Source organism: Perna viridis, chromosome 12 (genome assembly GCF_037379345.1).
Source record: "Perna viridis isolate PV_CMFRI_1.1 ecotype Kerala chromosome 12, ASM3737934v1, whole genome shotgun sequence".
Classification (NCBI taxonomy): Eukaryota; Metazoa; Mollusca; class Bivalvia; order Mytilida; family Mytilidae; genus Perna; species Perna viridis.
The window spans coordinates 880406-907726 of NC_142456.1; the positions used below are offsets into that span (position 1 = coordinate 880406).

At 33.9% G+C, this 27321-nt stretch overlaps 1 protein-coding gene across 8 annotated transcripts in view; it reads left to right on the plus strand.

Moving 5' to 3' along the window:
* The window catches only part of LOC148600684 (agrin-like), a 159685-nt gene that overhangs the window by 86637 nt on the left and 45727 nt on the right, over window positions 1–27321 (plus strand). For 5 of the 8 annotated variants that reach the window (XM_088556680.1, XM_088556683.1, XM_088556681.1 and 2 more), the window contains exons 4-8: window positions 57–227; window positions 16672–16887; window positions 18283–18312; window positions 26557–26769; window positions 27020–27132. In XM_088556680.1, the coding sequence (XP_088412806.1) occupies window positions 57–227; window positions 16672–16887; window positions 18283–18312; window positions 26557–26769; window positions 27020–27132 (743 nt within the window). Of the gene's footprint in view, window positions 1–56; window positions 228–10405; window positions 11936–16671; window positions 16888–18282; window positions 18313–26556; window positions 26770–27019; window positions 27133–27321 lie in introns of those variants that run through there. The other 3 variants (XM_088556686.1, XM_088556687.1, XM_088556682.1) reach the window with 3 other exon arrangements.

Sequence of the window (27321 nt, forward strand, 5' to 3'; positions counted from 1 at the left end):
CAAAGGTATCACTCAAATGTACACTGATCGATACTTTTATATTTTGCTACTACCAGAACCAGTACATGGGGGATGGGGATCTTGGAGTTCCTGGTCCCAGTGTTCTGTATCATGTGGAGCAGGGAAGAAAAGACGATTTAGACAGTGTAACAGTCCCATACCCTCCCCTAATGGTAGATACTGTGATGATTACTATATGCAGGAAGAAACTTGTTATGTAGAATGTGGTAAGTGAAAGATTTTAATGGGATTTTCTGGAGGAAAAAAAATTAGATATTTAATTTGGTAATGTATGGAAGGTGAGTAGGTAGGTGGCAAAACCTTTGCTCAGGTTATCGGGCCAGCAGCTATTGAAATTTATCTGTTCTAGAAATTGGATTTTCTCTAGTTGCCATGAAATTAGCTGCCACAATTTGCACCTGGTGTTAAATTCTACTAATTTCTGTTAACAATCAACATATGCATAGAACTTGATCCAGAAAACCTTACTGTATTTCCTTATTGTCTTTTCAGATTCATTATTATAATGAAAATTTCCTTATATGTTTATATCTCAGATGGCACATACTGTTCCAAATTTATTTCTTTGACATGCAGATTCCTGAAGATAACAAACAGAATTTATGAATAATAAATACAATGTACATTTACTTATACTACAATGTCATATTTTGTTATGAATATTAATGTCATATATCATTACCCATTACTGTTTGTCAGATTATAAAGTGGTTCTATAGTATCAGATTTACCAACTAAGTTATAGTTACGACAGATTGGGGAATTATTAGAAGATATGATAGTGGAAATTCCTGAAATTATTGGTACTTGGAGACTCATAACATTGATTTGAGTTGTCTATGAGCCAGTGAATTCCACAAATGCTTGTATTTAAAAGTTGTTTGTTTTATTGCTTCTGTAATATTATCTGATGATAATTTCGTAAAACCTTGATTGCTGGTACCAGTAGAATCGAGTGGAAAGTTTTATTTACACCCCCACTCAATGAGTAGGTGGTATTTTGAAATCACCTTATCTGTCCATCCCCCCAACAAAAAATGGTTGACCACACTAAGTACTTATTTGTCCCTTACAAAGAAAAATAAGATTTTAGGACAAAGTTCAACGTCAAAGAGATGCTGGTGCCATGTTTTTTTACGACCACAAAAAATGTTTTCAGTTTTATTATGGTATCACCAGGGTTCCACACTAACAGTAGTCCGGTAGTCCTGTGCCAACCCTGATTTTAATGGGTAGCCCTTTGGGCTACCTAAATTTATTCTTATAATCTTACTATATCAAAGATAGGGCTGCAAGATAATTTTAAGGACTACCTAATTTGATGATTAGAGAGTCCTTTGGGCTACCTAGCTAGAAAAGTTAGTGTCAAACCCTGTTCACCCTATTGTTGTCTATGTTGGTTTCTGTTTATTTTAGTTTTTTTTTATGATAACTCATTAAAACTTACCTGTCTTATTGAAATATTAACACTGTTCCTAGGGACTTGGTGGAGAGCCCTGAAGTTTACGGAGGTGTGTGTCTCACCCAAAAGGAATTAAACGTGGGAAAATGGGTGTTGGCATTAGAATAGAGGTACTTACCTGTCTGAGCTGTGTAGGTCTCAGTGTAGAGGTACTTACCTGTCTGAGCTGTGTAGGTCTCAGTGTACAGGTACTTACCTGTCTGAGCTGTGTGGGTCTCAGTGTAGAGGTGCCTCCCTGTCATAGCTGTGTTAAGGTCTCAGTGTAGAATTACTTATCTGTCTGAGCTGTGTAGGTCTCATTGTAGAGGTACCTTTCTGTCAGAGCTGTGTGGTTTTCAGTGTAGAGTTACTAATCTGTCTGAGCTGTGTGGTTTTCAGTGTAGAGGTACCTTTTTGTCTGAACTGTGTGGTTTTCAGTGTAGAGGTACCTTTCTGTCTGAGCTGTGTGGTTTTCAGTGTAGAGTTACTAATCTGTCTGAGCTGTGTAGGTTTCAGTGTAGAGTTACTAATCTGTCCGAGCTGTGTGGGTCTCAGTGTAGAATTACTAATCTGTCTGAGCTGTGTAGGTCTCAGTGTAGAAATACTAATCTGTCTGAGCTGTGTAGGTCTCAGTGTAGAGTTACTAATCTGTCTGAGCTGTGTGGGTCTCAGTGTAGAGTTACTAATCTGTCTGAGCTGTGTGGGTCTCAGTGTAGAGTTACTAATCTGTCTGAGCTGTGTAGGTCTCAGTGTAGAGTTACTAATCTGTCTGAGCTGTGTGGGTCTCAGTGTAGAGTTACTAATCTGTCTGAGCTGTGTAGGTCTCAGTGTAGAGTTACTATTCTGTCTGAGCTGTGTAGGTCTCAGCTCTGTAATGTCTACATTTTACTCACTGTAATATAACATTTAACTTCTCATTTAGAATAGAAATCTTTTTACTCTACAGTTGATTGCCAGACTCTTTTGAAAACTAAATAAATATTTTACTGATGAAACATTCCATGCATAGTGAGAAGATTACTTCTAAGCTTTGTCCACCGAGACTCATTCTTGTGATCTTAACGTCACTTCTTTCTCTCATCTCAGGAAACCCATCCTTATCCATGTGACATCATAATGTATTACAACAGAATGATTCCATGGAGAATTTCTGAAAGACAATATCATTATTTAATCACATTAGTTTTTTTTCAAATTTGGCATTTGGTAAATATCATACTTTGTCTAGTATATTGATAATTGATGTCTTTGTTTTTATAATGTATAACTTGACTTTTTTCTGTTGCATTCTGGACCATTAATCAGTTACTGTCTGAATAAACATGTTTGAAAATATATATCTGTATGTAAACTTAAGGGATTTAAATGTACATTGTATGCTTTATACTAATTATGGCAAAGAGTTTTATGTTCATCCTTGTTGCTTTATGGCTTTGGTATTCTGCTTTACATTTGTCTGTTCTATACCTGTTAACCTCTTTTCATGTGGGAAATTCTCCCCAATGTCTGTTCCATAACAGTTAACTTCTGTTCATGGGGAAATTCTCCCCAATGTCCGTCTGTCTGTCCGTAAAAAATTCATGTCTGCTCTATATCTAAAATATTGTTATAATTTCATACTTTATACTTAATGTGTATATTAACCAACACCAGAGGGTGTGTCATAATGTATGTACAACTTCCTAGGTCAAAGGTCAAGGTAAAAAAACTTTGATGTCAGTTGACAACCCCATGTCCTGTGGTAAAGATCGTATCCACCCTATATCTTGAGAACCATTATGATTTCAAAGTTAATACTTGACATGTATATTAACTAACACCAGAGGGTATGTCATAATGTTTGTATAACTTCCTAGGTCAAAGGTCTGTCTGTTGTTCATACTGTCCATCTGTCCATTCTTAACAAATCTTAGAATAAAATCTCACATAACGAGACTATGTAATAACTTCAAATAATGCTGCATATCAGCTTATTTACCACATGTTATTGACAGCGGGTCCCACAGAGATGGCTCCCATCTCAATGATATCTAGTTGTTTTTGTGACATTCTCGCTCTCAAGTGAGAGGATTAACAGGTATGAATTCAAAAAGCTGTTTTTATTTCCACTGGACAAAGTGGCTGGAGCATTTAGTGTTTTATTTGTCCATTAGTCTGTTATTTAGCAATTTTTGGGGATTTTTTCTTAATGCTCACAGATAATAAATGGTCTTTGATATGTGAAATATATTTAGCTACACTTAGAGGCTATGTTTTCACTTTAGTGGAGTACAAAATACAGGACATGGACTCAAGACATTTCAATTTTCTTTTGACTGTTAGTGGTTCTGTTTTCAGAAACAAAAATGTTTCAAACACCATATCATGGACTTAAATATCTATCAAGCTTAAAAATGTAAATATTTGCCTTTAATGTTCTGTGTTCAACTTTTGCTGCAGCCACTTTTGTGTAGCTCCTGCCTTTTGCTGTGGGGCTTTTGTGTAGCTCCTGACTTTTGCTGTGGGGCTTTTGTGTTGCTCCTGCCTTTTGCTGTGGGGCTTTTGTGTTGCTCCTGGTTTGCAATGTAGCTCCTGATTTTTGATATTTTGTGTAGCCCCAGATTTGTTGTTGGGGCTTTTGTGTAGCTCATGACTTTTGTCAATTGCTTTCTCATACATTGAGTTAAATTGAGTGTGTATGTAGTTACATGTTGAGCTCATTGAGTTATTAAGACATCATTGTGGTATCCACACATTCATCTAGATAAAGAGGAAAAAATAGGTTTGTAATATTGTGAAAATATGCCTCTTTCAAGGGTTTTGAAATGGATTTATATTCTTTAGGGGATTTTGCAGAATTTTTTATATTTTAATATTTTGCTGTTGTCATTTAGTACTAACATATTCAGTTTTTTTTTTAAACTGGCATTTAAATTTCTTTAAAACATTAATATATTCTGATCTATCAGTTACTGCTATGGGTAACAAATTACAGTGCACTACTTATGTAACTTAATGGAAAAAATAATGCATGGTTAAAAATGACATTTATATGTCTCTTTGTTTTCTGATGCATGTATCACTTTACATTTCATATTTATATAATGGATGCAGTAGTTTGTGTTTAATGTATTGGTCTGCTAGCTTGTCTATTAATCATTTAAATGTTGGCTTGGTTTGCTATTCAATCTGTGTACTTTTAGATCATCATGGGACGGACTTATATTACACATGTACTGGAGATAAAACACTTGTAGTTTTTTCTTGTGCTCTAAGTTCAGCTTTAAGAAAGAAAGTTCTTAATCTAATATTTACTCAGGCCTTCAACTGGTCCTATATTTCCTATATAATCCCTGTCTTTTTTGGCAATGTTCTATAATCCCTATATTTTTGTTTAAAATTGCCCTTTCCCCTATATTGTCCCTATAAATTGAAATTAATTGGTTGAAAACATTAAAAAGTTGGTTTTTTTTTTTCCTCCTTGATTTGATGGTAAAACCTGTTTTTCTACATGTATTCATGACTGATGACTTAATTCATCATATTGAAGAAAAGTTGGGATTTTATTTCTCCTCGATTGGATAGTAAAACCCGTTTTTCTATATGTATACATGACTTATGACTTAATTCATCAAATTGAAGACAGGTATGTTTTATTTCACTTTCTCAAAATCTGATTTTTCTTAACATGTAATACATGACACTCAACAACATGATACCAAGACAGCTTTGACAGTCTGTAAATCTGTGGTTACTGAAGACTTCAAGATGTTCCAAAGCTGCTTTGGTTTCCCATTTGGTGTAGTAAAGTCATTTACAGGACATGAATTAAGTGTGTATGTTAGATTTGATGTCATTTGGTAAGAGTTTTCATTATAATGAGGTGAACATGATGAATAAGATGTGTGTGTCAAGAGTATAATGTAGTGCTAAATTTATAAAAATCACCCTATAATATTCTTTTACTTCATCAGATTTGCCCTGTCATACCCTTTTTTAAAAATTTTCTGGAAATTTAGTCCTATTAAAAGCCTAATTGTTTAACCAACACCCACCTGAATGCCGGCTTACTGTACAAGGGGCAATAACTCAGTTTTAATTTTGTGTCTCATTTATAAGATGATTAAAAAACATTTTCCTAATATGAGATTGATATTTTACCTTATATGGCAAATGATTTCCAAGATTTAGAAGTGATAGCCCTCAGATGCTATGGGAATTGGAGCATCAGTTTAAAATTTATATGAACTGTTTTTTTTCTCACGGAGACTATAGGACATTATGTGTTAAGTAAACTAGTAGAAATAACTCCTCTAGCTCTCTAGGACAGTTGATAAATGGGAACAGATTTTCATGTTGTATTACATTCCCTGATCTGCTCAACTATAAAAAGGATCGATGACCAATCTAAAATTACAGATAAAGTTTCGTCTAAATTTCAGATATGAAAAAAAAATGAAAGCTATTTTCACTTAACTTGACTTTAAATTATTTAATTCATGAATTGTATTTAATTTTTAAAAAAGCAAGTAAAAAAGAAAAGTAATTGAAGTTATTTCTTAGGTTAAACTATTTAGTAGTTTTTTGTGAAAAGGAAGAATATATGATATTCAATGGCAATGATCATGATTTTATTGGTCGTGTTTGACATATTGATGGCTGATCTGTAATGGAACAACAAATGATGAAGGACTGAAATAATATGGTAGTTGCATGGATTGCTTCAGGTCAAATTCACCTGTTATGGAAAAAAGATGTTAGATTTTCAAATGATTTTGTCACAAACAGTGCCTATTGTTTTATTACAAATTATTAGTAAAACTCTCTACATGTATTAGAACTCTACATGTATTAGGAAAGAGTAATCAACTCTACATGTATTAGGACAATCTACATGTGTTAGGACACTCTACATGTGTTGGAACTTAATATATGTATAAGAACTTTCTACATGTACATGATATAGTAGCATTTTCTACAAGTATTAGAACTCTCTTCATGTACATGATGTATTAGCATTTTCTACAAGTACAAGAACTCTCTTCAAATGTATTAGGACTCATCTGTATACATGTATTAGAACTCTCTACATGCTTGCAAAGATCCTCATTGTGGATAACAAAATTTTATTGGAACCCATGCAAGCCATGAGGTAGTAATGGTGGAAAGCAGTTTTATTGCAATTTATGCTTGGAAAAATCTTGTTGTGGAAAACAAACAATTATTGCAACTGATGCAGTCTTAGAAGTCTTCATACTGAAAAACAAAGTTTATTGCAATTCATACAGTAAGAGAGGTCTTCATGTTGGAAAACAAAGTTTTATTGCAGTCCATGTCTACAAAGGTCCTATTGGTGAAACCAATGTTTTATTGCAATTTACGATGCAAAGGTCTTCATGTTTTGCAACTCAGGTTTGCAGAGGTTCACATGGTGGAAAACAAAGTTTTATTGCAATTCATACAAGCTGAGTGGTACTAGTGGCAGAAAACAGTTTTATTGCAATTCATGTCTGCAGAAGTCCTCAATGTTGAAAACAATGTTTTAATAAACAATTCATGCTTGCAAAAATACTCGTGGTAAAAAAAAAAATTTTGTTGCAACTCATGTAGTCTTAGAAGTCATCATGGCAGAAAACAAAGTTTTATTGCAATTCACACAAACTGAGAGGTATCATTGGTGGAAAACAGTTTTATTGTTTGCAAAGATCCTCATGGTAAAGAAACAAAGTTTTATTGCAAATCATGCATTAAAGGTCCTAATGGTGGAAAACAGTTTTATTGTTTGCAAAGATCCTCATGGTAGAAAAACAAAGTTTTATTGCAAATCATGCATTAAAGGTCGTAATGTTGGAAAACAGTTTAATTGTTTGCAAAGATCCTCATGGTAGAGAAACAAAGTTTTATTGCAAATCATGCATTAAAGATCCTTGTGGTGGAAAACAGCAGATTGTGATGTAGTTTCTATCTGACTTTTAAAACTGTCAGATCTCAGTCTCTTCGTGACAACAACAGAAAATGTTAGCTCATTCCATTCACAAACAAAGGCATTGATTAACATCATCCACCAATACCATTTCCTGACAAAATATTAATTGTAAACTGACTTTGCAGAATGTATTGTACATTGCATAGAAGTATACCTCAATAACCCCATATCTGTCTTAAGACTGCTAAATCTCCTTTTGTTTTTAACCGCTTGTTTGGTTATTACTAGTCATCTGAACATAATTTAGAATTATAATCTATGAAAAGTGATATCTCTTGGTCTGAAGTTCAGGGAAACAAACCAAGTAAACTGGTACCATTATTTTAAAATCATAATGGATTTTGATGAAGATAATGCAAGAGTGTGGATAAAAGAAGAGAATGAACAAGAACCAGAACTGGACTCACTGTCAGATTGGGTAAAAGTCTCTGGTACGAAGTCGCAATTGTGATCTTAAACACTACATAATTGATCACTCAGTACACCCCTTCTCTTTACTAGAATAATTCTAAATTCTCAAATTTGTTGCATTTAAATGAAATAGAAAAAAAAGATATTCCACCTATGGTTAAAAATTTTAGTTTATTATTAGGGGACTTGCGGGTTAAATTGTCCATTATTGAAGACCTGTAGAAGTTTAATTGTTTGTTGTATTTGATGGATGACTGTCTCATTGGTAATCATACTACATGTATCATTATGTTGTACTGAGGGAACATTTGTTAAGCAGTTTTAAGGTGTAAAAAGTCAACATATAACTACAGATATTAGTGTAAGTACTTCCAATCATGATACTCCTCTGTCATAAATGTTTGTAATGAAACTTTTCAGTGATGGTTTGTTATCCAATTAAGAGGATGATTCTATTAATATAAGGGTATTAATATCTTGAAATTCAAAGTGGTTATAAGTGGGAAATATTGAGCCAGCACATATTGATAGTCTGTCTGCACTTACAAAATCATTAAGCATGTATAAAGTGGGAGTCATTTAGCCTAAGTGGAGGTTTTTTAGCCTACATAAAGTGGAGTTATTGAGCCAGCACATAGCTGGAGTCTTTTAGATACATGTGCAAAGTGGGAGCCTGAGTTGGAGTTTGTGAATTTACACATAGTTGAAGTTATTGAGTGTAAATTTGAGTTTTATTGCCTACACACAGTGGGGGGTATTGAGTCAGCACATAGTGGGAGTGTTTTTGCATGTACAAAGTGAAAGTTATTGAGCCTTTTATTCATCAAATAATGGGAGTTATTTAACTTGCATAACATATGAATAATTGAGTTTGTACAGTCCCTGAACTGATCCACACAACGATCACTGACTGATTGCTGACAGATCAATAAACAATGACCGCTCACTGATCTGATTGCAGTTTTGTTATTTAAAATGACAGATGATCTGTAAAAAACATAAAATAACAGTATTAATTGATGTTTTAATCTACTGCCTAATGTTTATATGTGTAAAATTGACATATATAACAACGGAATGTGTAAAATATATTGACCACTCTGTGGTAATTTGATGCAATCACCGCTTTTAATGGCTCAGTTTGACAGACGGACCGGTTCAGGTACTGTATGAAGTGGATATCCTGTATTAAGCATTAGTAATTAAGCTTGTACTAAATAGAAATCATTCATCCTGTTCATTAAGTGGAAGCCATTGTGCCTGTACTGAATAGGAATTATTTAGTCTGCTCACTCTGTCAAAAGAGTAATCAAGGGAACCAAGGTTATAGCGGTAATTAAAAGAATGTAATCCAGGGACAAAGACCTGACATGGAAAACAGACATACACAACAAAGAACATACAAAAAATAAAATCATTCATACAAAGTAACAAAATCAAATGAGCAACTCAGACTCCATTAAAAACTGGGAGCATGGACCAGGTGCACCGGTAGGGTAAGCGTCCTCTGCTTTCTAGAAACACCCGCCGAGTTGCTCATAAAAAGTCAAGTCCGGGTGTAGACAAGCGAGGAAAGGAAAACCATGACCCGTTGAATAATTCAGTTTTGGTGGTGCAGATGGGTACACCATAACGATCCACGAGTTCAGGATGACGACCATAGAACTTCTGTAGTGATGACTTCAATCTTGTAGCAACATAACCCTTATCCAGAAGCCTATTTGTAAAAGTATGAATTGAGTTTGCTCATAAGTAGTCAATTTATGCTGCTGTTTAGCAAGTAATTAGGCTTGTGTCAAAGCATCTTTTTATAAAAATATGATTACATATAACTTAAAATTTATACATAATGAAATTGTTTTAAGGTATGTAAAATATTCAATTGTTCTCATTGACAAATGCTGAATTGGACATTTGTGTTGTTTGTTTACCTTAATTTCCTTCATGTCAATCTTAGTAACAGTTATATATAAGGACTATTCGTTTATCATGGAAATTACCTTGGTATTTGTATGGCTAAGTCAGAGGAAAATGTCATGGTATCCAATTAATGTCAGGGAATTCTGTTGTGAAGAACAGATCAGGATTAATTTGGCTTCTTTGGCTCTGGTGATGACTTTGAAGATGAACTTGACATAGAGCAAAACACTCATTGATCGAACGTTTGTCTAAACAAGAACGCCAGCTTCTAATTATCTCCTTCACGGAGTCAGGCATTAATGATAGATCAGGAAATATCCTGATTCTCAATGTATTGAATAGTTTGTACAGTTCTATTGGAAAGAGGTCTTTTAATAATAACAAATTTGAAATACAAAAACAAAACACATCAGGTTGATTTGGTTTGTTGCTAATGGTGTGTTATATTACTAGTATTATCCCAAATGTGGGACATGTTGTGTTACATCAGTGGAATATATTGTATCAGTTAAATGAGTGCCCTGTGTAATGAAGCTCTCTGATATCAGATTAAGCTGTCATTGTGAACCAAGATTAAAAGGGAATTATGGGTAAAATTGTCGGTATACACCAATGGATTTAACATCAAAGCGCAGAAATGTATTGATTTTCTTTAAGAATCATTAGATAGTTTTTTTGGAAGCATCGGTTTAAAGTAATACTTTGGAATCAAATGCTTCTGCTCATCAAAATTGAATTAAGTTCCTTGTGTGGGGGAACATTATTAAGACTGCAGGACTTCCATTAAATGCTGAATGATTCCCGGAATGTAAATTTAAGTAAGCAGTTTGAGTACTTAGAATGGATAAGGTTGATAAGCACCATGATTTGTGATTATTTTGGACCATGGTATAAAGCAGAGAGAGATGATGACAAAATGTTACAGATTTTCTCTCTTTAAAGTACAAGTATCAGGACTAATTAAAGATTTATGTTTTGAACTGAATCATAAGACTAATTATAACGTCGGAAATTAAAAGCTTTAAAAATGAACTAATTACATCTACTTTCCATCACTTCTGTGGACCTTCCAAGATGACATAGATGTGGAATGATTTTTGTCTAAGATTGTAGGGAAACCACAGAAGATACAGTAAAATAGGAGTGCTCTGGAAAATTGTTAAACTTCATCTCAATGATTGCTGATTGGATGAAATTTGATATTTTCAATCAAATAATGTATAGAATAAAACCAACACAAATTTGGAACTAAACATTATGGGAATATCCTCGGAATCATGATACATGTAACGATTTCCTGATTATATGTTTACACACCACAAGTTCCTGAGGGATCCAGAAGAAATTCACCATAAGATTAACTTGACAGGTGGCGCATAAAACTTGGCTTATGATCATGGTTTTCTTATTATGATGTGTTGTGAGAGCTATAATGTTTATTTTGTGAAAAAGTGTGCTGAAATATTTTTTCAGGTTTGTAATTGAAAAAAAACAAAAAGACAGCATAAACTCTCTGGTAACTTGTTAACTGTATGTAAATTTATAGAAACATTTATTTCTGATTAACCCTCATAGGATATAATAGAAACTAGTCATTCCATACCTTCAGTATGAGTGAGACCTATGGAGGAGTTTGAGATGAAGGCTTACAGGGTTGCTGAAGGAAATTGATTTTATGTCAAAAGACAAATAAAGCAGGATGAAACCTCTAAGTTTCTAAAGGATTAATACAGATTACCCTCAACAGGCAGGAACCATCCTTAGCCAACGTTATATGAGGTGATAGGATTGTACATGTAGTAATGTAAACTTTGTTATTTGTGGAACAAAACTGTATAATATCATGGGGTTTAAAAAATCCAACAGAATTCTTCACAGATTCTGCCTTATTTTATGTCTCATGCATAAAGATGTGAGGGGCTGCTACAAGTATCCAGAAGGTCAACACGACCCCTGTGATGGGGTCATATGTAAGTTTAGCGGCATGTGTATTCCTGCTAGTGACGGGATTAACCATGTCTGTAAATATCCAGACAGGTGTGATAATTATGGAGACAGTACTGATAGTATACCAGTTTGTGGAGATGATAACACAGATTATCCCAATGCATGTGAAATGAGGAGAGTAGCATTTAGTCAGATGAAAAATATTACTGTTAAATATTACGGAAAATGTGGTAAGTACCAATGTCAAAGACCTTCTGGTTTACGTAGTTCAGTTTTAAAGCCAACAAGTAATCCACATGCCTGTATGTATGTAATGTTTCCAGATGATGATTACAGAACTTTTTAAGCAGACCTTTTCAAATTATTTATAAAATTCAGACCAAGTACATGTATTTATGGTGTATACTGTATTTTCTATTCAGGAGTTATGTCAAATTATCACTAAGACAAAGGAGTTATGTCCCCTTTTTACTTAGACAAAGGAGTTGCAACCCCTTTGTGCTTAAACAATGGGGTTATATGGAATTTTCACTTAGGCAAGGAAATTATGACAAGTTTTCACTTAAAGAAAGGAGTTTTGGCCCATTTTCACAGACAAAGGATTTATGTCCCATCTTTACTGAGCCAAAGGAAGTATCGCCTCTTTGTACATAAACAAAGGAATAATGGTCCATTTTCACTTAAACAAAGGAGTTATTGCCCCTTTGCACTTAAACAAAGGAGTAATGGCCTATTTCACTTGAGACAAAAGAGTTATTGCTTATTTTCACTATTACAAAGGAGTTACTGCTCTTTTTCAGTGTGAATACAGGATTTATGACCCATTTTTACTTAGGCAAAGTAGTTATGACCAATTTTCACTTTGGCTAAAGGATTTATGGCCCATTTTCACTAAGACAAAGGAGTTGTGGCCCTTTTTCATTATGACAGAGGAGTTGTGGCCCTTTTTCACTATGTCAAAGGAGTTTTGGATCATTTTCACTGCTTGAGTACAGGACATCTTTGGTACCTGATCAACATTCTATAGGTAATTTAGAAATCTCTCATCTTCTGCATCTTTTCTGCTATACCATCAAATCAAGAAATCAAATTATAAAATAAATGTTTACCTCATGTGAATGTAACTCCTTGTTGTCTATGGAGAAGATCACAACAAACTTTGGTTTACCTGATTAAAATAGGAGGCTGTCAGCCAACTTATTTTACAAGTAATTAATTTTTACAAATTTTGCAAGCAAGAAAGACTGGCCAAATTAAATAGAATTACACAGAAAAACAAAAGAGAATATCAGTTTGAAAGAAAGGCAACATGAGTTTAAGCTTGTTGGCTGTCTGATTTGCTGTATAAATTCAAATTTCAGTGCTTATAGCAATAATGGCTTTAGTCAGGAGATTAGTTTTGATTGTTATATGTACTCTATGTGAACAAGTTTATTATAAATGAGAATGTCAGTAAATGTTTTGTAGTTACTTCATCCTTGGTTTATGTCTGATTACCAATTAAGAGTAAATTGATGTAAATAATTCATTTTAATATATGTTTTGTTACAAATGTGTAATATTGTAGTGGTTTTAAGTTCAATTCCATGACATTTCCTGTTATGGGAAATAATGTATGGAAGAATTGCTTCATTTTATGACTATAATGATAAAGAATTAAATATATGACATTCTAAAAGACAGGTAACATAACTGCATGAATTATGAACATGTGTTTAAAATCCTGCTACAATGTATTGCCTGTCATAAGTGTTGATTTATGATGCATTTCAATGTAATCTTCCCATATGCTAAATTCACAATATACAATGCTTTCCCTGGACTATACCTTAACCTCTATCTAAAGAAGACTATATATTGGCAATGATTCCAAATGTGTCAGGACACAATTCTCAAAATGGCATTGGTGTTAGAAGACTTGTAGCGAAACACTGGTCACCAAACTGAGGGATCTATAAATAGTATGGAGAATCCCATCGTTTTCACAAGAAATAGGGTATATTTAGAAATCTTTTTCTCCTAAACCATAAATACATGTGGTATAGAGAAACATTAAATACATACAGCAATTGAAATAAATTACAAAAAATAGCATAACATCATGTTCAGTGTTCACACAGTAATGTTGTTTGTCTCTTAGAATGTCAGGAAGAAGGACCTGGTCTTTATCAAGATTAATGGTCCACTTGAGAAAAACCTTAAGTCCTTTTTAAAGTGTCAGTGAACAGCTTAACCTTCTGAACCTAGGTAATTGAATTTCCGAAGGTCGTAGGTCAGAATTAGAGGTCCTGGACTACTGACTACTAAGTATACTGAGTCCTCAGGACGTGTTGGTGAAATGTCAAATTACATTGTCACTGGTTTCTGACAATGTTATAACCACTGTCTGATTCTTACAAGGACTGATACTGAAAGTTTTATTGCTGCATTGTTTTGTTAAAATTTATCTTAAGAACTTTTTATTTTTTGCATTCATGGCAGGGTCAAGATATCCATCCACAATAGAATGTTTTCTATAACTTTATCAAGGATGAATAGCATTCAGAATTCAATGAAGAAATTACACAATAGTATTATAGAAATCAATTCTTTAATGAAATCGGACAAACTGCATCACCATATCACAATTAAATCAGTAGTCAGCAGCGTTCCACCGAGCTTTTAACGTTAGCGTGGTAAAAATCAATACAGTCTGAAGATCCAAGCTTTCTCACTAGGAAAGGAAATATATTATTAGTTATTTTAACGTGGCGAGAAAATGTTCTCTCGTGGGATTTCTCGTCATTAATCTAATCTACAACAAAAATCAATGTTTAGATGAAAATCAAACTTCACCATTCCAGTACACAGTGTAGGTTTTATTAGTCTCAAATGTAGTCTCATGGGAATTTGGATACAGAAATTTGATACAAATTGCGTGAATCATTTTGGAATTGGAATGAATGGGTCTATGGCCCTTGACTTGTAATTAAAATGGAAAAAATCGTATTTCACATTTGTGTAAAGAAATCTATTTGTATTAAATATGGCCTAAATTTAATTTTCCAGATTGACATATTTGATATAACTGGAAAACTTTCCAAATTTTATACATATATATACAATTGTTGATACCTCTGAAAGTAATCCACATTTGTTAATAAAATTTTGTAGGAAGATTTTTAATCATGAGGGAATAAACTGGGTAGTAATTGTTGGTGGCCTCTAAAGGGAGATAATCCTTCTTAAGAGTTTAACATTTAATCCATTTTATTATCTGTTCGTCTTCAAAATCTATTGGCTCCTTGGGAAATCTATCCACTCCTCTGGGTAATCTATCCACTCCTGTGGGAAATCTTTCTACTCCTCCTTGAAATCTATTCACTCCTTTGGGTAATCTATCCACTCTTCTGGGAAGTCTATCCTCTCCTCTGGGAAATCTATCCACTCTTCTGGTAAGACTCTCCATTCCTCTTGAAAAACTATTGGCTCCTTGGGAAGTATATCCACTCCTCGTGGAAATCATTCCACTTCTCTGGGTGATCTGTCCAATTCTCTGGGTAATCTATCCACTCCTCTTGGTAATCTATCCACTCCTCATGTAAATCTATCTACTCCTCTTTGAAGTCTATCCACTCCTCTGGCAAATCTATCCACTTCTCTGGGTAATCTATCCACTCCTCTGGGAAATTATCCACTTCTCTGGGTAAGCTATCCATTCCTCTTGAAAGTCTATCCATTCCTCTTGAAAATATTTTGGCTCCTTGGGAATTCTATCTACTCCTCTTGAAAATCTATCCACTTCTTTGGGTAATCTATCCATTCCTCTTGGAAGTCTATCTGTTCGTCTTGAAAATTTATTGGCTCCTTGGGAAGTCTATCCACTCATCTGGGTAATCTATCCACTTCTCTGGGTAATCTATCTACTCCACTGGGAAGTCTACCCATTCCTCGTGAAAATATGTTTGCTCCTTTTGAAGTCTATCCCCTCGTCTGGGTAATCTATCCACTCCTCTGGGAAATTATCCACTTCTCTGGGTAAGCTATCCATTCCTCTTGAAAGTCTATCCATTCCTCTTGAAAATGTTTTGGCTCCTTGGGAATTCTATCTACTCCTCTTGGAAATCTATCCACTTCTCTGGGTAATCTATCCGCTCCTCTTGGAAGTCTATCCGTTCGTCTTGAAAATCTATTGGCTCCTTGGGAAGTCTATCCACTCATCTGGGTAATCTATCCATGCCTCTGGGAAGTCTACCCATTCCTCCTGAAAATGTATCGGCTTCTTTGGAAAGTCTGTCCAGTCCTTTGGGAAATCTATCTACCTCTGGGAAATCTATCCAGTCCTCTGGGAAGTCTATTTGCTCCTCATTAAAATTAATCATCTCCTTTGGGAAGTCTATCCACTCCTGGGAAATCTATCCATTCCTCTGGATAATGTATCCACTCCTCTTGGAAGTCTATTCACCCACTCCTATGGGAAGTCTATCCAGTGGTTGGGAAATCTATCTGCTCCTTTTGAAAATTTATCGTCTCCTTTGGGCAGTCTATCCACTCTTTTGGGAAATTTGCAGAAGCAGATTGAAAACTTAAATTCAAATGTTCATTACTTGTAAATGAAAGTGATATGAAGTAGATATATTTTTGTGTGGCTATATTAAAGTATCTATGTCTCCTTTGTATATGAATGTTCCTAGAAAAGAAGAGAATGCTTACTCTACCAGTACATATAGTCTTAACTCTTTAGTTTTTGGTGGAGTCCAGGTTGCTCTTTTACTTTTGTTTCTATAAGTGTGTTATTTAGTTACTTTATATTCTGTACATTCTATTATCTAGGTAAAGTCGCTGTCCTTGGATTATGGGTTTGTTCTTTTTTGATAACCATTTGAATCCTGGTTCTGTTGGGTTTCCCTAAACTGTTTTTATTACTCACTGTGCTCTTTGAGGTTGTTACAACAAATAATTACTAATGTGTGATTGTTTTTTTTAGATCCTTGTGCGGACTACATCTGTCCATACCCACAAACTTGTATGGTGACGCCCACAGCGAGAGAGCCTTCTTGTCAGTGTCATACACGATGCCCTGACCATCTAAACTTAGTCTGTGGAACTAATGGCCATACATACAGTAACAAGTGCAAGTTGGAGCAGGAAGCATGCTTGAAACATACGGACATTAAAGTTTTCCATGCTGGACGCTGTAAAGGTATTTATAGAACTGACATCGACCCCTTTATTGTCCTTTTACTGGTTATATGTTGGACTAGAGTTGGCTGATTAAGATATTGCAATGGCTTATTTAAGTCTATTTTTATCGTGTTTCATGGCGCTAGGGATTGCTTGTCATGTGAATGGGTGTTTTTTTTAAATGTTAGTAAATTTTTGAAATCTGTTGTATGTTCTTGTAGATTTCAGCCGTTGAAAAAAAAAGACATATTTTTAAGCCTGAGCTTACTTGCCAGTTGTCACCACTCTGTCTCTGAGAGCTTTCTGCCAGCTAAAACTTTGCCAGATTTTTTTAAACCATTGATATTATCTCTTATGATGATTGCCAACCATTTTCTGATTAAAATGATAAACAACTCAAGAAATTTATATTGCTCTGAAATACTGTTTACAAAACTGAAACTATCTATATACTCATGTACTCTTTTGGATCATTTGAATGACATTACCTATCTATTATTTTCCAGATCTTTCAAGTAATCATTAGGAGTATTAGCTTCTCTAAAATTTGCACACACCATACTGCTTATGTAAATGTCACAATACAAGCAGAGTTATACCCCTTTTTAAAGTGGAGGTCATGAAATGGTTGGCATTAACTTTTGCTTATAAGGATCTATTCTTTACTGTAACCTTAAATTTCCAGATCACTTTACCAAATCATTTCTTGATGGTAAGGCTACTTCTTAACTTTGCTTGCAACCTGGAAGATCTTAAGGCCAAGTTAATAACTAATTTGTTTTGACATTAGAATGACCTTTTGCTATCGTGTTTTTTTGATATTTTTCTTAATTGAGTAAACTAAATTATTTACTTGAACACATGATTTTAAAAAGGAAAATAATAAATTCACAAAATCTTATTTTTCAATTACAAGATCAGGAAAAAAATTAGTATTGCTTGGCCTTAACATGGCTTACCGCCACCCTTCTTTGCAATTTATATTGGTTCTTTCCTTGTGCAAGAGTTATTTCCCTTTGCAATAGCTAATTTATGTAGTCAGTGAACCCATTCCTTCCTCATCTGTAAAATAGATTATCTTATGAGGGAATAGTGCAAAAAAAGATTTTTTATACTTGCCCAACTAGAAAAGGGAGTTAACTAGTACAGTAATAAGAAAAGGGAGATAATCAATATAAATTGCATTGAGTAAAGATGCAAAACCATAGAATGAAATAGGTAACTGAGTAACTACACAATGCATCATGCATACAGACGCTCCACTGTTAGGGCATGACTGATTGTTTGTAGGATTGTTATGAAATTTTGCAGGTGGATGTTAGATTTTTAAATTTACTGCATTGCATGTACTGAATTTAACCTGAATGAATGACTGATAATTGTTGTTGAAGAAAGATTGTGTTAATTTATACAGGAGATGGACCCACCAAAGATAATTTCTATGGTAACAAGCTTTTGTTGTATATGTTAATTGTCACCCAATATGTAAGTTGTCTCCCTTATATAACCTCTTTTATGTGAAGGTAGTATTTAACCCAAATGATGTTAGATTGAGATTTATTTTTGGTTTAAAACACCTTGCATTGTTAGTTTTATATAAATATTAAGTGTATTTTATTGTCACACTATATTAATATAGGTATAAAATAATTACACATTCATTACACAAAGTGTGGGTGTCTGTAAACTGTATGTATGTGCATGATCACAAATGATTTTGATTATATCAAGTACTTGTGCGTCTGCATTTATCATGTTTATATATTTATCTTTAAATGTAGTTGATTTAATATACAGTGAAACCTACCTAATCTGTCCGACAGCTCCTTTAGGGCGGATGATTTGTCTAGTTAAAACCTACCTTAACTGTCCGACAACTCCTTTAGGACGGATGATTTGTCTGGTTAAAACCTACCTTAACTGTTCGACAACTCCTTTAGGACGGATGATTTGTCTGGTTAAAACCTACCTTAACTGTCTGACAACTCCAACGGATGATTTGTCTGGTTAAAACCTACATAAACTGTATTACAACTCCTTTAGAATGATTTGTATGGTTTGAACCTACCTAATCTGTCCGACAACTCCTTTAGGGCGGATGATTTGTCTGGTTAAAACCTACCTTAACTGTCCGACAACTCCTTTAGGACGGATGATTTGTCTGGTTAAAACCTACCTTAACTGTTCGACAACTCCTTTAGGACGGATGATTTGTCTGGTTAAAACCTACCTTAACTGTCTGACAACTCCAACGGATGATTTGTCTGGTTAAAACCTACATAAACTGTATTACAACTCCTTTAGAATGATTTGTATGGTTTGAACCTACTTTAACTGTCCCACAACTCCTGTAGGATGATTTTTCTGGTTAAAACCTACCTAAACTGTCTTACAACTCCTTTAGGATGATTTGTATGGTTTGAACCTACCTTAACTGTCTGACAACTCCTTTAGATGATTTATCTGGTTAAAAGTGTTTGGATTATACAGGTTCAAAATGTATTAAAACTGTATTGAAGAAACTACAAAATTTGTCTGGTCTAAACATGTATCTGTTTTATTCAGGATCCAGTTAAGAAAGGTTCCCAGTTTATTCAGGGTTTAGTTTAGACAGGTTTCCAGTGTATTCAGGCTTCACAATATTCTCCCCTAGAAATCTCTGGATAATTCTTTAGTCTCAGGTATTAATGATCATACCTCACTTACCACAAATGAAGGATGTAATATAACATATAATGAAATCCCTACTCAATAAGTTGATGGCATGTTGGAATCTCTATATCTGCCTGTCTATCTGTCCATTCAAATTTCATCACAGCAATTTTTACTAATTATGGATGGATTGAAGTTGGAAGGGCTTTAAGCTATCAGTATTGCCCAAAAATATCAACCGTGTTGTAATAACATCAGAATTGTTCACAACATACTAACATATATGAATATTAAGAAAAAGAATGATGGTTGCATAAGCTATGGTAATGACATCATATTGCATGGTGCCACAATTATATCGTAATGATGCCATATTGCATGGGGCCACAAGTATATTGTAATACGCCATATTGCATGGTGCCACAACTATATTGTAATGACGCAATATTGCATGGTGCCACAACTATGTTGTAATGATGCCATATTGCATGGTGCCACAGTTATATTGTAATGATGCCATATTGCATGGTGCCACAGTTATATCATAATTATGCCATATCACATGGTGCCACAGTTATATCGTAATGACATCATATTTCATAGTGCCACAAGTATATGGTAATGATGCCATATTGCATGGTGCCACAGTTATATCTTAATGACATCACATTGCATGGTGCCAGTTATATCGTAATAGTGCATAATAAGTATATTATGATACACCACATTGCATGGTGCCATTAGTATGTTGTAATGACACCATATTACATGGTGCCAAAATTATAATTAAAAAACTATAAAATTATAAAACTAATGACATCATATTGCACAGTGCCACAATTATATTGTAATGACATCATATTGCATGGTGCCACAAGTATATGGTAATGATGCCATATTGCATGGTGCCACAATTATATTGTAATGACACCATATTGTGTAGTGCCACAGTTATATCGTAATGACATCATATTGCATGGTGCCACTAGTATATTGTTTTGACACCGTATTACATGGTGCCACAATTATATCCTCATGACTTCATATTGCATGGTGCCATAATTATATCATAATGATGTTATATTGCATGGTGCCACAATTATATCGTAAAGACTTTATATTGCATGGTGCCACAGTTATATTGTACTGACATCATATTGCATGGTGCCACAAGTATATTATAATACGCCATATTGCATGGTACCACTAGTATGTTGTAATGACACCGTATTACATGGTGCTATAATTATATCCTAATGACATCATATTGCATGGTGCCACAATTATATTTCATTTAACAAAAACTGTTGTGTTGTTCTTCTTTTAACATATTTACATCCAGAAAATTATTACCACACCCAAGAAACAACTTTGTATTTTCACATATAATACACTATGTGACAATGACTTTCATATTCATTAAATATGCAGTTGTTTCTCGAGTGTAGACACCATTTCCCTGTCAAAAATGTGACTGGAAGTGACCAAATAGTACAAAATTGACAGAATACCTTAATTTTAGTCTGTTTGAAGCAATTTTTAATACAAGAATCATCGGAAGTCTTTATGTTTTCTCATTTTTAGCTCAATTTTCAGGTGAGCGATTCAGGCTTCTGGGAGCCTCTTGTTTATGGATTAAGGTCTCCAAATTCACAATTAAATCTTTCAACACTTAATGATTAATTTTCAGTTGCATTTTAGACTAATGGGAGCCTGTTTTATTGCCCTTTATCCTTTGGTACTGTATACACATTCATATAGATAAGGCTTCGTTGGAAGCAATTTTGGTTGATGTTCAGTATCAACTCTCTGTTTTGTGGGACTTACCATTTTTCACTGAATGCATTGATAGATTCAAATTTTGAACCTTTTTTGTTATTAACTTTCTGTTCAAATGTTTTACACCTAGCAAGACATTGTGTGAAAATTCATATTCCTGTTGTCCTTAGTGCCAACGATAATATCATGATCATTTATACAGCTGCACAATTATTAAGTTATCTGCATTGTTTTTATCTGCAGCATTGTTGACTCTTTTTTTCTCATAGCAATCTGAAAGGCACTGGAAGAACGTTGAATGGATTAAATTCAGTTGTGGTCCAAAAAGTAGGCACTCCTAAAGGTTCCAACTTCAAGATTTGTATTCAAATCCAGTTTACAATGTCAATTTTTAACAATTATCATGTAACAAATGATTGACAAATACTCCAATATAACAAATCTAAATATTTGTAGGCTTAATGTTTTCAGAAATGATGTATGAAATTACTTTCCATATCTTGTTTAAAAGTGTAATTGATATTTTAATTTGTAATTTATATATATTTTTTTCCATATTCAAAAACTTAATTAGAACTTTTCTTCCCATTTTTATAATTATACCCATTTTGTTCTTTCAAATTGTATCAAGTATTTTTAAAATCACTATCAAAATGAAAGGCTTGCATGGTCAGGTGGCTAGTGTATAGTAACTACTGTTGTATCAGGCTGTGTTCTGTAGAGCATCTTTTGATAATAATAGATATACATCTACATCAATATAATTTGATTAAAATACTAGAATATTTAACTCCATGGCTGTATGATATCTCACTATATTGTACTAATATTTTAATTTACATCCAAAGAATTGCATTATATTTATAATTTACTATTTTTCACTTCAATGATGGAAAATTTTGATTAAATGAAAATTAGTAATACATTTATTTTGGCAAATTTTGCTAACTTGAATTAGGCATACATGTGATATCAACACATCTTGGCATACATGTGGCATCAACACATTATCTTGGCATACATGTGGCATCAACACATTATCTTGGCATACATGTGGCATCAACACATTATCTTGGCATACATGTGATATCAGCACATTATCTTGGCATACATGTGGCATCAACACATTATCTTGGCATACATGTGGCATCAACACATTATCTTGCTATATTTATATCACTGTCACCTCCTTTATATTGTTGTTGTTCTTAGTTATAATTGTTGTTACACTAACTTTAGCAGAAATGATTGGAAACCTTTCATCTTGTAGGTAACATATGAAACTACATCCTCAATATCTTGGGTAAATTCAAGTGGTGGATCCATTTATGAAATCAATTTAAAGTTATACTTTTGGTAAATACAAGGCATATTTTTTCACATTATTCTTGAGAAATTTGGAAAGCCTGGTAGCCTCCACCCCCTTTTGAAAATCTCTGGATCTGCCACTACAATCTCTTAAGGTTTCATGGTCTTGTACTCTCACAAATGTTAGCTTATTGATTGTAATCTCTTTATGCTAGTAAGTTAAGCTCACTTTATCTTGGATACATGTAGGCAATAAAATGTTCATAAAAATATGCTGCTATTCAATTATTAAGCCAGACTGTACTTGCTAGGAAATTGGGAATGACCTCAGAAGGCCCAACCACTCCCTGATTTACTACACATCTGTTTTTAGGCTATGCTATTGGATGTGAAAAAAAATCAGAGTATCAGAGCACTACCTCATTACAAATCTATGATGCTCTTTACAGTTTACTTTACAATTTTGAAAAGTTTTAATTCTTTGTCTCAGGTTGAGGCACAAAAAAGCTTTGTAAATAGCCAATATACTCTCTGTTCTGGAGTTTTGGAAATTTATTAGCACTTAACTATATGGAAACATTTTATGCATTTTTTTTAGTGAAATCAGTTATGTTAATGTTATTTTCCTATTTCTTGGTCTATATATGCCTTTTAGTTTAAATTAAATTTAAAAACTGGAGTTATATTTAAGAGTAATATTGGTTTATAACTAAAAACATTGTTCATATTAAGCAGAGTGAAGCATGTAAAGGAAAACTCTAGTTTTGAATAGCAGGCATTCTGTTATGGAATAATTTCCATGTAAATATCATTACAATCCATTACTGATTATTGATCAGTCAAATACATATAAAAAAAAATGGTGACTGCTTTCTTTTTACATTATGGCAGCCTGAATCACATGTTTTACAAAATGATTTTATTTTAATATAAATAAATCATTTTTATATTTGCTTTTGAAAATACATTTAGTCATCTCAGTCACCTGAACTGCTTTCAGGGGTCAGTCAGTAATCAGTCATCCTGGTCACCTGAGGATACTATCAGGGGTCAGTCAGTAATCAGTCATCTCAGTCACCAGACTGCTGTCAGTAATCTGTCATCTCAGTCACCAGACTGCTGTCGGTGGTCAGTCAGGTGTTGGTCATTAAACAGTCATTGAGTCTCCTGTCAGGGGTCATTCAGTAATCGGTCATCTCAGTCACCAGTCTTCTGTCAGTGGTCAGTCAATAAACAGTCATTGAGTCTCCTGTCAGGAGTTGGTCAGTAATCAGTCATGTCAGTCACTGGACTGCTGTCAGGTGTCAGTCAGTATTCAGTGATTTCAGTCATCAGTCTGCTGTCAAGGGTCAGTCAGTAATTAGTCACCTTAAGCACCAGCCTTTTGTCAGCTGTCAATCAGGGGTCAGTCAGTCATTAAGCTATCATCAATCAGACAAATATTCTGGGACTAAAGGTGACAAAAAACATTCATGTACCCATGTACAATAAATTCAACATTTTTTCTTTGAATTGATATTATCATGAATTACATATATTATGGGACAATTTTTTGTAATTTTTAATCGACAACATGTTTGTAGAGTGTGGTGGACGCGTTTTTCAACAAACGCTTGCCATTCCAATGGGAACAAATTGTGCTCCTCTATTTTCTGACATTTCTTTACTCTTATGAGGCTGACTTTATAGCTGATCTGATCCGAAAGAAAGAATATTGTTTAGCTAGATCCTTTTGATCTCAGTTTCCACTATATAGATGATGTACTATCTTTAAACAATCCTAATTTTGTGGATTTGAACTTGATTAGAACTTGAGATAAAGGATACTACAGACACTGTGAGGTCAGCCTCATATCTTGACCTATATTTAGAAATCCATGGTAAAGGAAAACTGTTGACCAAACTTAACAACAAATGTGATGACTTTTCATTGAGAATTGTCCACACCTTTCATCTGTGCCAACATCCCTTCAGCACGTGATTGTAGAGTGTTCATATCACAACTCATGCATTATGCCAGAGCTTGCCAAAACTACATTGACTTTTTGTATCGCGCTAGACTTCTAACAAATAGGCTTCTGGAACAGGGTTCCATTCCTCTTTTGTCTACCCTGGACATGACTTTTTATGAACAACTCAGCGTGTGTTTCTAGAAAAGCAGAGGATGCTTACCCTACCGGTTCACCTGGTCCATGCTCCCAGTTTTGGGTAGAGTCCGAGTTGCTCATTTGCTTTTGTTGCTTTGTATGTATGATTTTAGTTACTTTATGTTCTTTGTTGTGTATGTCTGTTTTCCATGTCTGGTCTTCGTCCCTGGATTACATTCTTTTGATTGCTACTATAAACTTGGTTCCCTTGATTACTCTTGCAATAAAGTGCAAGCTGCATTTCCTGCATAGTCAAAAGTGGCATATATGATTATCATATATTGCTCAATCATTTGATATTCATATGATTATAATGATTATCATGATTATGATTTTGTTATGTACATATTGGCTTGCTAACATGTGATAATTAGGAAATAGATCACAGAAAGTCCATATTATCATTGTTTTACCTTGGGCTGACCATTTATGTTGCATTTTTCCCCCGGAGTGATAGCAAGTGGTTAAATATAGACATAAATGGCCAGTACATGGTATAAGAATAAGTAAATGGATTTTCTGTTATTTATTTCAGTTCTAATAGTACTAGTTTATTCCTATTGTTTAAAGATGCAGCCTATGTGTTGCATGATAGTTTTGGAGCAAAATGATGTTAAGTTGGTAAAACTCAACTACAATATGTCAGAAAAGTCATACATCTATGACATAAGTCAAATGTTTGTCAGTAATTTCCTACAGCTATGGTCTTTAAACCTTTGTAGTATGTCATATTAGAACCATACTGTAAACAGATGTGAATTGAAACATTACATTATCATATGTCAAGCTCTTATGTTTCCCATGAGTGTCACTTTTGGCTGTGTGTGACCTGCAGTCATTATCCTAACAATTGTAAATCAGCATAGTCTGTGCTGGTTCATAGAAAATCATAAATAATGACTGAATCCTCAATAATGCATTGCTGATGCACTGCTTAATTGCAGCATATAGAAATAATGATTTGTCTGCATGCAACATTAGGAATGATGATTCAACACAAATTATCTTATTGAGTCAATAATGTAGATTTTACTTTTAGACTCACTATTACAACCTTAATGATTTGGGGATCATTCATGTTATAAATCGCTTTATTTTCAATGTCAATTTTGTGCTTCAAATACAGACATACTAGATTGTATGACTAAAGGTACATCACAGAGTGAGTTTGCCAATTACAAATGAAGTTACAATTTTTTTAGGCATTTTGACAATTCTCAATCATACCACACTACCATTTTGATTCAATAAATTTACTCTGAGAGTTTAGACTTTGATATTTTTTAGTAGAACATTAAATTAAGGGTGTTGTATCTATATATGGCAAGCTTGAATTGTATTGTATATTACAGTGTAATGCACTGGAATAACTTACTTTAATTGCTTCAGTTTTATTTTCTATATTGATTGTAATACTGTACACTTATAAAATACATTTGAATCAGCTACAAATATTTGAATAGAATTTCAAATTATTGATCTCTACATTTTCTGCCAAAAGACTATAAAATCTATGAAAAATTGCATGGATGAAGATCTGACATTTATTAACTGTTGTACTTTTGAATACATAGAAGCAGATTGATCAGAGGAATGCTATCCTTCTTGGTTCCCTTCTTCAGTAATACTTTGGTACAAATTACTACCTAATTAACATAATTTTGATTAGAATATTCTTTAACCAATCTCAGTTAAGAAAGATGACTATAAACACAAATTTTGTGCACATGAATTTTCATTCCAAGAATTTTAGCTTTTAAAGTACATTTGTGTAAACTTACTAAATTATTGAATAATTTCAGATACAAACCCATGTAAAATTATGAAATGTGGATATGGAGAGGAATGTCGGATTGACCATGAGGGCAAAGGTCATTGCCAATGTCCATCATGTCAACGAGGTGGAAAAGAAGTTTGTGGAACAGACGACAGGACATATGAGAATGAATGTGAGCTGAGACGACAGGCTTGTCTGAACAAGACTGAGGTTGATGTTAAACATCGAGGAGCTTGTGGTAAGAATATATTGCATTGTTTTTCAAATGTATATTTGCTTAGGATTAGAAGGAGAATGAATATTAAATGTGTATACTTTGTGTGAAATCTTGATTTAACATTTTGCAGATAGCATATCAGACTAGACATCCTTTAAAAATATTATTGTTAATGAGCCATTTTCTGAGATGAAAGTCTCAATCTTAATATAAGATATAGCAGGACTCAAGTAATCTACTGAATATTAAATTCACGGATGTATCTTTGCAGGTGGTGACCATTGTAAGAGACGTTGTACACATGGTCGGAGATGTGTAATTAACCGTAACGGCCAAGAAGAATGTGTTTGTCCTCATCAGTGTCAGGAACAGTACTTTGAACCAGTAAGTCTTTGTGCCTTCTCCCCCAAAACAAACAAAAAAATGCTGCGCTTATAATTTATAAGTTTGTATATCTGTCCTTTTTTAACTGTGTCTGTAGACAATATGTCTTATCTGTTATAACGTTAAAGCTTTTTTTTGTCCCCACCACTACATGGAAGGGAACAGAAGTAAAGAATTACTGGTGTCCAT